General features: G+C 43.4%; 1 protein-coding gene across 1 annotated transcript; it reads left to right on the top strand.

Moving 5' to 3' along the window:
* Nucleotides 1-7,242: 7,242 nt before the first annotated feature.
* hey1 (hes-related family bHLH transcription factor with YRPW motif 1) lies at nucleotides 7,243-9,949 on the top strand. Its single transcript, XM_084920090.1, has 5 exons — nucleotides 7,243-7,438; nucleotides 7,557-7,632; nucleotides 7,722-7,805; nucleotides 7,921-8,002; nucleotides 8,190-9,949. The coding sequence occupies exons 1-5, from the start codon at nucleotides 7,353-7,355 to the stop codon at nucleotides 8,855-8,857; spliced, it is 996 nt and encodes a 331-aa protein (XP_084776216.1). The 5' UTR covers nucleotides 7,243-7,352; the 3' UTR covers nucleotides 8,858-9,949.
* Nucleotides 9,950-12,033: the final 2,084 nt, after the last annotated feature.

The following is a 12,033-nucleotide window of genomic DNA, read 5'->3' as shown; positions in this document are numbered from 1 at the left end:
GCTGTTTTCTCTCAAACATGGAAAAAGATTCTGTCATCTTCCACTTTAGTTGTCTTCTGTGGTCTTCGAGGCCTCTCGGTGTTGCTTAGCTGGCCTGTTCATTCATTCTTTTGAGGAATGAACCAGATTGTTAAGTTGGCCACTCCTAAAGCTTTTGCTATCATGCTGCTATTTTCAGCCTAATGATAGCCTCCCTCACTTGCATCGACATGACTTCGGACCTCGAACTGAGTATTCCAGGGAAACAAAACAAAACAGATAAAAAAGTCAACTACCCAGCTACTTTTGTTCAGTCAACCTGAACCCCAATCATGTGATTTAAAATCTACTGAATCAAAGCTACAAAAAAAAATATATTTTAATGTCCAAAAACTCCTGGAACTAAGCGCATAAATAAGGTAATAATATAAATAAATGATGCTGCACAGCAATGCTCAGTATGTTGCTCTACGAGTGGTGTGGGTGTTTAAAGCAACCAAAGAAACCGACATCTGAAACAAGCGTTTATTCAGATTGAGAGACAATCAATCTTATGGACCTCAAGAACAATTTTTAAGAATTAGGAAATGTTCTGTTTTTCTCTCCTTCTGTGTGTTTCGGTTTCTGTGTGTGTGACAGAGAGAGTGTGGGAGGCTCTCCAACGCTTCCCATGGGGAAGCAAGACAGTGATGAGTGTCAGTGGGTCAACTTTGACACATCCTTCACTTCCTCAATCCACACACACGCTGACTGATGTGTTGTGCGTTGTGGAAAGGGGAGAAGAATACGAGTCAAGAGGGGTGAACGAGAGGGCCCGTCAACAAAACTCACAGGGCAACTAACAATGATTGACACGCACAAACAATGCGACCACGTTCAAACCCCCCACCCTCCTGAAAGACAATGCCAGGGTTTCACACACACTCACCCCTGCCTTACAAACAGCCCACCCTCTTAAAGACACTCACATTCATTAACAATGTCTCTCTCGCTCTCACCCCCTGTCTCGCTAAGGGACAATAGTCGGGTGTCATACATGTCTGGAGCAGAATTAGCCGTTGCTTCCTCTCCCTGTCAGGAGAAACAAAGTTAGCCTTCCTCAGAGCTCCGCGCAGCTCTATTTATAAACAATAACAAGGCTCACCCTCTGCAGGGCTTCACCAGAGAGCAGCTCCACGCATTGTTTCGAGCGGATGAACATCTGTCTGTGGCTAATGTGCAGACGCCGCAGATCCTCAGCTCTGAGTCAGTGAGGGGCACACCTTCAGAAACTTTATCACTTAGTTTTACCTAGAAGTCCTGCAGGTTAGAGCTCCACTTTTTTGGATGCTTGAGCTCCATTTAGAATTATGAACGTATAAAGTTTGCAGCTGTCATCTGTTGAGGGTTTCTCTGGCACACATAAAGTTTGGGTTTAAGGCTCCTCCTGTAAGCCTTTCTTGTAGACAGCACAGACACCGAGGTGTTCTCATACTGCTCTCCAGGTTGCTTTGAGGATGTGTCACGCGTCTACAGAAAGGCTTATTCTTCTTTTCCCAAAGTCCGGCCAAGTTCCATTCCTGAATTATTTCAATTTAATTTCCTGTATATAATTTTAAAGATAAATTATAGAGATGTGGGTAGCGACTGACTTTTTTTCCCCACAGTCTCAGATTCAGCATCCAATCTTGCTGTGCAGCTGTAACACAACCTTACATCCCGTGGACCACTTGTACTTGCGAATGAGGAAAGAATAAAACCGGCATTTAAGGGATATATGTAAGCAGGATTTTGTGACATCGCCAATGGAAGTCAGTCATAGTCGAGTACGCAGCTTAGACAAACTTCTGATTCAGAACAGCACCTTGCATCCAGCAGTTTAACTTGTAAAGGAAATATTGTTTTGAAAAAATGAATTTGCTTTCAAAAATATTTGTACGGTGCAAAAAAATTATGTTTTTCAGACATTTTCTGAAATAATAAATCTTTTGGATTTTTGTTTTATTTTTTGTGTCTAATTTCATTTTTTGTCCAGCTCCATACACGACATTAGAATAGAATTATTTCATTCCCATTTTGAACAAAGGCCTCAGTCACATCGGTCTTTAGACATTTCAACAACCGTCTGGCAACCATTTGCCACTGGGTAGAAAAGATGTATTCACTGACAGTTTGGGAGATTGATTTTCAGAGCCCCAGTCAGGCAGACCTCAAGCCCAGCCAGTGAAATTGCGTATTCTGCAAATGGGTTATGAGCGGTTGCTGGAAGTTGCTGGCAGGATCTTGTGTGAAACTGGTATACGGTGCCACACCTAAAGCTTTGAGATTGATTTAGTTGCTAGCAGGTTGCTGGAGCAATCTGATAGCAACCAAAGCAATCACTGAGAGGTTTTTGGTGACGCACCTTCTGTGTGACTAATTTCACTGAGCCACAGCCAGTTCCCGTCCATAACTTGGTTGGGGAATGCACACTTTACAGTAATGGCAGGAGGTCTCTAGGAGGAGCACGTTAAAAGATAAACAGTGAAGTTCATTAGGTAGCAACAGTTTTATACAGAAATTCATTCTGATGACTCAAGCTGACTCTAAGGACACAGCCTTAGTTGAGGGATTGCTTCCTCTCAGTAAAGTTACATTGTATGTGTATCTTTTAACATTTTTATTTATTTCATTTTAAGGCTTTAAATATGTTTTCAGCACTTCCAGTGAATCAAGTCAAGACAACCAGTAATCCTGCGAGAACAATCGCTCCTCTGTTTCTTCTCAGGACCTTCCCACTCATGAAGCTTATTTTAGGGCTTTATAAACGCAGGGATGGGATGAGATAGAGAAGACGTGCAGATTAAATTATTAGCCACCAGCTGAGTGAGTCAGGATTTTATTTTTATTCTTTTTCCCAAAAGGAGAAGATGATGAGCAGCTTGAAATTAAATTAAGAAGTGATGATTTGTTGCGGCTTTATGATTTAAAGGAGATTCTTATTTTATATTTTTGTAAATTCCTCAAAACCTGATGAGATTTCTTTGTAATCTTAGTTTGTCCCTTTTCGAATAGCGCGACTGTTTCATACTCAACCTTGTTAATTAATTGTGTTTATGACTTTTGTGCGCATTAATATAATTAGTGGGAAACAGACCTCACCTTCACTGTTGCATCTGCTGGCGAAGTTCGAGCAGAACATCGGGAAGACTTTAGCACATTAACAGTTTTTCGTGACTTTGTTTTGTTAAGGAGTAACCGAGAGTTCCTGAATGCGAGTTCAGCATCGTTCATCAAAGTCAGTCTGTCAGCGCTGCAGTCCTGCTTGATTTACGCTCCCAGCCACATAAGCTCTGTTCAGGAAGTCACATCTAAATAAACCAATACAACTAAAAACCCGATGACATGTGGACCACTGTATAAATATCTACAGCCGAAGTAGCGTAATGCAGAAAATACAGGCGGCATGCAGCACCGAGCTGAATTTGTTGGTGAAATCTCCCTTTAAAACAACTTCAAAGCCCGAATATGCACAAATACTTCAAACATTTCCTTCTGGTAAGACAGTCTAGACTCAATTTATGTCTGGACTGATTATATGTGATTGCAGCCCAAAAAAAACCCTTGTGGCTTACTAATAAACTGGAATTCAAAACCCTTTATGATTGTACAGTAGAAGACAGCAAAAGACGTGGAATCAAGAAGTTAATTTCTAAATCAGTGCTTTAACGTTTCACATTTTGAACTGAGCTCACACCACGTGCATCAATATTCGCCGTTTGAGAGGATTTGGCAGCTCTGCAGCGTTTGCAGAGACCAAATGACTGTCTGAGGGAGAGGACATGCAAAACGGGGCTATGATTGGAGAAAAGGAGACAGAGGAAAATATGTGAAAACAGGAAATTAGACATGAAATGAGAAATGAAGCAAATACGAGACAAAAAGGGCAACGGAGGTGAGCCGTCACCGAGTTCTGGGCCTGAGTTTCATTCGATTTGGTCGCCTGATCCGCGGCGGGAGAAGAGGAGGGCGGCTGTGGGGAAGGGGGGGGGAGGAGGGGCGGATTTGATGATGTGGTGTTACGGGCCCTCACCTTCAAAGGGCGGCCTCTGAAAGGCCCTACTAATCACAACATGTGATGAGACCGGTAGAACAAAGACAGCCGGGCAGAAAATAACAGCGTGGGAACTCTGGGTGAACTTGAAATACAACAAGAGGGCTCACACCCCCCGCCTCCACCTCCTCCTCCCTCCACACTCAATACACAAACACACACACACAGAGTCAGAAACTAATGTGGACGCACACCTGTGTTTATTGTGACAAAAGCTTCAGGTTGCATGCACTCGGAACGTGTGTGAACGCAACTCCCAACACACACACTCACACAGGCACCAGCTCACCGCTGATCAGCTCAGCAAAAGGTTGTACCTTGTCTGTGTGTGTGTGTGTGTCTGTGCTGATATAAGCGCAGCCTTGTACAACAACAATAAGATGAAAACAGCCCTAAGTGCTTCCTCTCATTCATATAAACCAAACAAGGCAGGCCTTCTCTCTGAGATGACTATTACGCCTCGGGTTGCCTTCGGCTCCCACTGATAAGGATCTCCATATTACTCTGAGTGCGTGTGTGTGTGTGTGTCTGTGCGTGTATGTGTGTCTGTGCAGGCATGCTCCTGCACAGACACACACACGGGGATTTTTCTGTTGCTCTTTATTAGCGGAAGATTAAAACGACAATCCCACAGTCCCTCGGAGAATGAGTAGAGGTGCACTGCGTTCTTATATATCACAATAAATGTTTAAAAAGTCTGATGAATTGAGGTTTTATGTTTCCTCATTACATCCTCACAGAGCACATTTCCTCGCTTTATTCATAGCCCTTCACTGTTGCTGCCTGGTGCAGATATTTCGCAGGATGCATTAAATGAAACTGTCTTTAGTGACAATTTTGGCTTCTCTTTTTTTTAACGCGAGCCGGGATAAAAATGTCAGTTTGCCACCAGTTTGTTCCCATAATTCCAGCTGTACCTCTGCAGTGACATCACACACAGGAGTCTTTGAGGATTATCTTATAAATGCAGTGAAACATAAACATTACATCATCGTGTTTAAAATGAGCAAACTGGGCAGTGGGAGTGTGCTTTTTCATAATTTAGTATTTTTATTCTTTTATTATTTATTATTTAATTTTACGTCAGGTTGTTCTTTGTTTACTCTGTTAATTATAGGTAAGTTTTTATTAAATGTAATATGGCTTACTCAGAAATGATCAAAGGCACTGCAACTTTTTTTTTAAACAAATAGCTCTTTTGTGATTCGCCTGTTTTGGTCGACAGACTTATTTTAAGTTTTTTGCTGAATGCAAAATAAACTTAGTTCTTTTCTGTTTCTCTGCTGTAACTCGTATATCACCAGACTTCGATGTCATAGCAGACTCATTTTGTAAAATACTGAGAAAAAATACTCATTAAATAAATTGAGCCCCATCTTTGATAACCATTATATTACTGGATCATTATCAGGCCTCAGAAGCATTAATAGCTGAGGAGTTTAACACTATACCAGGCAGGTTAGACCTAATGTAAACTGAGGTGGTGTCATTTTATTAATGCCCTTTACAGACTATTAGAAAGAGGTGTTAAATGTGAACAACAATAAAACCGTGGAGTAAAATTTGGCTTTAATATGTTCCTCAAATGAAATGAAATAGAAGCGAAAAGCCACTGCAGCCTATGAGAGAGATGATTACTGCAACCATCTTCTTATATACTGTTAATGATTCAGGCGTTTTTCATGTCTATCACTGTGCGCTATTCTTTAAAACACCGCACTGTTATTTAAATAAGCCGCAGACCGGTCCCTGCAGGAGACCGTCGCCTGAGGGGCTCCAGCTCCATATGCATTACATGAGTGCTGCACGCATATACAAACACACAGCAGCAGCTCTTGTCAAATTATTTGGGGAGTGTGACCATTATAAGAGCCATCAGTCGTGCGCTGGTGATGATATGGAAACTCCAGGGAGAGCGGACAAACCGCTTTGATTGCATTACGGGCCTCTCGCTGACTGCTCTCACAAGCCCTTGAAGTGCCCACGGAGTCTTTACCGTGCATGAGGTCTCTCTGTGGGGTAAGATTAGACTTGGTGGCTTCCTCTGGTTGCGGCAGCGCTCCCTGTCTCTCCTCCCGGGCTGAGTTAGTATTGGATTACAGGTTCACACGCTCGTTCGCAGACCGCCCGTCGCCCCGACCAATTGCTCCATTCATTCCAGCGCTGGAGCCGGCCGTCGGCCTCTGATTGGTTATCAGCGCCGGTTAGGGAACTTTCCCACGGCCAGCGCGTGCTGACAGCCGGCCAGCCACTCCTCATCACCACCGGGGACACACACGGGGGAGGAGGGGGCGGACTCGCGGGAGCAGGGTGGTTGGGGGCGGGGGGTGGACAGTCATGGACCGAAAGTCCATTGGACCGATGTCAAAGTTTCTCCAAAGATCCTCCGTGTTTGGAAAGATCAGTCACTCTGAAATTGAGGGGAAAAAAATCCCAAATCACGTCGTGAAACCAGTTTTTCTTTAAAAACTCAGCTGTGATTTCAGAAAAAATGAAAAGAAAAAAGCATGAAAGTATTTAAGATGGGGAACATAAAGTGGTAACAAAGGCTGTCTGTGATCTTAAAGAAAAATATTATTAAATTGATTCAACAGGAACAACGTGTGTTAATGGACATCAGTGTAACAAACATATTAAATGTAAAGATTATAACTAAACTGCTGATTTCCATCTGTAGTCCCGGGGCAGGTCGGCCCAAATCTTCAATATTTAGCAGACTGAACTGTTCTACGATATAAAATATATCCCAAACATGCACTATGAAAAATACCTGAACCTTTTTATGTTGTCAGTCACGTCTGTTTAATTTATAGCCTATAGCACACTTAAACAACGGACGTTCACAGGCACATTTACATCACTAAACTTCATAAATAAATTCAGTTTTTAAAATACATAAAAGGTTTAAAGTTTTGTTTATTGTGAAAAGTAAAAGTCGCAGTCATGGTCATTAAGTCATGACCCACCGCTCTTTTTTTACATAAGCTTCCGTTACAGGTGAAAAGTACTGAAGGTTTTTCAGGGCATCGAAACAGCCTCAGAGTGGGAGATCTTAACTCTCCCCCAGCCCTCAACGCGCACAAAGACGTGCTTGGGCTAACTGCCGTCTCTCAAACCCGAGACAGCTTTTTGATTGGCTGATTTGGCGCCGGTCACCGCCCCTGTTGCCCGACAGCACCGTTGAAATGACACCGTGGGAAAGCTGAGCGCTTCAAACAGAGGCGCTCCGGGCAAACCTGGGCAGAATCGAGTTTGGCTCACAAAGCTGACGCACTGAAGGAACTACTGCGCACGAATCAAAATGAAGAGGAATCACGATTTTAGCTCCTCGGACAGCGAGCTGGATGAAACTATTGAAGTGGAGAAGGAGAGCGCAGATGAGAATGGGTAAGTCATTTGGCCCTGAAGTGTTTCCTTCCTCTAAAGTGGTTCAAGTTTGTGAATATCTCTGTAAAACTTCACTGTGCGGATATTGACCAAACCTCCCCGTTCCACCTTCTTTCAGGAATATGAGCTCCCCTCTCGGCTCCATGTCTCCCTCAACGTCCACTCAGGTGCAGGCGAGGAAAAGGCGTCGAGGAGTAAGTGAATTTATCTTTCTTGACCTCGTTTGTCACCAAATGTCACATTTAGCAGGTCTCATCTCTAATCTTTAATGATCTTTTCTCAGATTATTGAGAAGCGACGCCGTGACAGAATCAATAACAGCCTCAGCGAGCTCCGCAGGCTGGTTCCCAGCGCCTACGAGAAACAAGTACGCAAAGTCTCCCAGCCTAATGAGCAGTTAACACTCATGAAAGCTCACTGTTTACCTAAAATCTGTTGGATTGTTAAAATCTTATCTTTTCCATTTTCTTTCCTCCCTGAAGGGTTCAGCCAAGCTGGAGAAAGCAGAGATTTTGCAGATGACTGTTGATCATCTGAAGATGCTTCATGCTGCTGGAGGCAAAGGTACGCTTATTAATTTTAAATATGTTTAAATGAGGCACACATAGCTGGTCTGACCAGATCAGCAGTGGAAGTAGTCTGTTTTTTGTGTGTGATTGATATGTCATTATCCCAAAAGCAAGGGCTCAATGGTTCATAACAGTTTCTTTTTTTTAAAGTTCAGAGGAGTCTAATTTACTGTCTTCTTCAGGTTACTTTGACGCCCACGCCCTCGCGATGGACTACCGTGGTTTGGGTTTCAGGGAGTGCCTGGCTGAGACGGCTCGTTATCTGAGCATAATCGAAGGCTTGGACAGCGCAGACCCTCTGCGGATCCGTCTAGTCTCCCACCTCAACAACTACGCCAGTCAGCGTGAGGCTCACTCCGGCCTGAGTCACCTGGCGTGGGGTTCTGCTTTTGGATCCCCCGCTGCCCACCTCACACACCCCCTCCTCCTCCAGCACCAACAGGGTGCACCGCTGGCGCCTCTACCCCGCAGCACCACCAGCAGCCCACAAACTCCTCTGTCATCCACCTCCAATTCATCGCCGTCCTCCTCCTCGCCGTCATCCTCCGCGCTGGTTGCAGAGACTCACATCCCGGGCAGGCGCAGCGGCAGCGTCACCCCACACTCCGATCAAGGTCCGATCAGGATTCCCTCCACCACTGCCGCTCCCACCACCGTCCTGCATCCTGCTCTGGTCCCCTCATCGGCCTCCAAGCTCTCCCCTCCACTCCTCTCCTCTCTCTCGGCGTTCCCCTTCACCTTCAGCACCTTCCCCCTCATCTCACCCACTACTGCCATCAGCCCCCCGACCCAGAACTCCAGCGTGGCCAAACCCTACAGACCCTGGGGTATGGAGATAGGAGCTTTCTGACTAAAATGAAAACTCAATCTGCGTACAGACTCGACTCACTTCCCAGCTGAGCTGGACTCAAGGACTCAAATTCTTTATTTTCCTGCTAAGAAAGTGCTATTTTTTTCTATGATGGTGATGATGATGATGACATCCCACAGAGGATATACCTAGTTATAGGTTTGTTTGTTTTTTAATCGTCTGTAATGGTTTTTTTTTGTTGTTGTTCTTTGTATAGAGGAGAAGAAAAAATCAGTGACGAGGGAGACCGTGACTAAAAAGCAACAAGTGTGATTTACTATGTTGATTGATCTCTGTTCCTGCCCACCCCTTTTAGAAGTTTCACCCACTGTAGTCAGTCTATCAGGAATGGCTTTTCCAGATGGTCAAGCAGCCCCTGCCTGTCGAGTTCCTGGGTGAAAGGGGGGGGACACTTTCACCCTGGAACTCGGGTGTTGGTACCACAGTTACAGGGGATTGAGAGTCACCCCCTATTTACAACATTTTATGGGGTGGAATAACCAAAACCAGGTGCTCGTCTGACTGATAGTGGGAGCAGACGTCAGCTACCAGCTTGGTTAAAACAAAGCTAAATGTGATTTACCCACAGCCTCCAGTGTTCATGTAAAGCGTTGTTATTTAAACTCGCTTCCCTCAACTTAAACTTCCTCTCTACAGTAAATCCTGTCCTTAACAATCAACTGATTAACAGCTTTTTAACAGCTATAGCAAAGTTCCCGCTTCTTCCTAATGTAAAAGATGTTAGGCTGTTTTTTTTCTTCTTATCACCTAGTCTCAAAAGTTTTTTTGCATCAGCGTTTAGAATCAGAAGTTACCAACAGGAAGCTCATCTCCGTCTGTAAGAACAGTTGTAGTAAATAAAAAGTAAATAAAATCATTACATTTCCAAAACCTGTAGACAAATTTCTAAATGCAATTGCTTTAGTTCCAGGTGATGTTTTGGTGTCTCCTAGCAAACCTCACTGTGACTGTGTGCATTTCATGGTTGTACAAAACACAAGCAAGCGCTGACAAATCAGATTTGCCTGCTTTTCAAAGGTCTTGCTGGTGGTAACAACAAGTTCCTTGCAATAAAAAAAGAGTTCTGATAAATCACCTGCGTATTTGTTCAAGTGTGCTGGGATTTTATTCATTGTGGTGTGAATGTGCTTTGGTGTGGTATGGTACGTGTGTTTGCTTGTTGATGCCTCCAGTTGTTTGTGTGTGTGTGTGTGTGCAGTACATGGCGACGCCTGGTATCAGATGAGGCTGCTTGTTTCTCTCAGCAGTCCTCTGTGTGTGCACAGGAAACCATTAACAAGGAGGGGATATCCTGGACAATAGCAGCCTGCCTGGCCCCATGTGCTCCGTGGGAACTAGAGGAGGGAAAAAGGAGGGAGGAAAGGTTGGAAGAGGATGAAGGAGGAAAGTAAGGAGGGATGGAGTATTGGGTAGCAGATGAAGAGAAAAGGGCGAAGAAAGCAGTGGGAGGGGTGGCGGAGTCAAAGGAGAGAGGGAGCAGGAACCTGTGAGAAAGGAAGTGCGCATCAAAGGTTTTTGTCTCTTTGCCATCATTTCAGCTTGCACCAGCTGCACCTTCTGTTCTCAGCACAGTGCCCCAAATAGTCGGCCCGGTCGCCTGTGTAACTCTGACTCTTTTATTTCTTTGCTGTCACCTCTCTCCACTTCTGTCTAGTCATCCTCCTTTCATTTCCTGACGATGATGCAGAGCCAGGTAGTGATGTAAGCCTCTCTGTGCAGCCGAAAGGCAAGATCAGTGAAGTGGAGCGAAGACAGCTTGTCTTTTGTCGCCCTCAACTGGTCATAAGTGGTGCTTCAAGTCGTCGCGGGCAAAGGATGTTTTGTTAATCGCAGCAAAATGGGAATATTTCACAAGGAAAAGGACTGAATATATTAATTCACTGAAAAAGTACATTTTCAAAGTTTATTTTGAAAATGTTTTAGAGCAGATAATAGTACAAACAGATAAGAGTATAAACACTCTCTATAGATGTAATGGAAATGCACAGGCATTTATGCTGTACTTCTATGTTTCCATATAATCTTGATGAACGTTTTAAAAAGCTGGTCATGTATAATAAACAAGTTGGAACCATACAACTCAAATTAAAGCCTCGTAAACTGCCCTTCTACTTGTCATAGCAGGAAAAGCTAATGTGCAAATACGGCCTTCATTACTCTCATTTTCCTTTTATAACTGGGGCTGATGTCAGATTTTCACTTTATGCTTTTTTGTGATCAAATAACTCAAAATCTGCAGACAGTTATTAAAAAAAACAAAAGGCTCTCAATCAAATTCATCATTAGAGGCCATGATTTTTTCTTTCTAATGCATGATTTTATGTGTAGTTTGGTACCATCTAATCTGTAATGTTTTATCTATGTTTATGACTTTGTGTCTCTTTTTCTTTGGTGTTTGTGTAAAACAGCTGACTGCAGCACTATGCCCATAACAAATGCCAGAGAAGTTACTTTAGTAGCCTTAAACTGGTTCAGGTATTGATCTCTCACCCCAACCAGTCGGGCAGATGGCCGCCCCTCCCTGAGTCTGGATCTGCCCAAGGTTTCTTCCTGTTAAAAGGGAGTTTTTCCTTCCCACTGTCGCCAAAGTGCTTGCTCATAGGGGTCATTTGATTGTTGGGTTTTTCTCTGTATGTATTATTGTAGGGTCTACCTTACAATATAAAGCTGTTCTCTGATTCGCTCACACTAATGCTAAGTTTTACAGAACAAATAAATACATGATAAATGTTAAAATAATACATAGGTAGAGTCAGTAAAAATCTGTATTTTTTGTTACTTATTTATATCTAAATATTTAAAATAAAACAGCCAATTAATCAACAATAATTTTAAAAAGTATATAAAACAAAACACAGCATTTTGATAACCTCATGGCATTTATTTCCTGCACAGCTGTATTAATTTTTCACTGATATCTTGTATTCATGATGAGAGAGTCAGACGACTTCTCCAGTCTCAGTGGGGTTAATGGTCTGCCTCGTGCTCCATGTACCACTCTTTCACAGTCTGAGCCCGATGAATCCTGACGCTGTCACCTTGCAATATCCTCACTGCATCAAGGAAGAAAAACTACACTGATGGAAGAATCTATTTTTTTTAAATGCTGAATCTGGAGTGGACTAACTGAAGCAACCCAAGCTTATAAGCCTGCC

The sequence above is a fragment of the Perissodus microlepis genome, chromosome 22 (genome assembly GCF_051167445.1).
Source record: "Perissodus microlepis isolate ML-2025 ecotype Zambia chromosome 22, ASM5116744v1, whole genome shotgun sequence".
Lineage (NCBI taxonomy): Eukaryota > Metazoa > Chordata > Actinopteri > Cichliformes > Cichlidae > Perissodus > Perissodus microlepis.
This window is presented reverse-complemented; position numbering and strand designations above follow the sequence as displayed.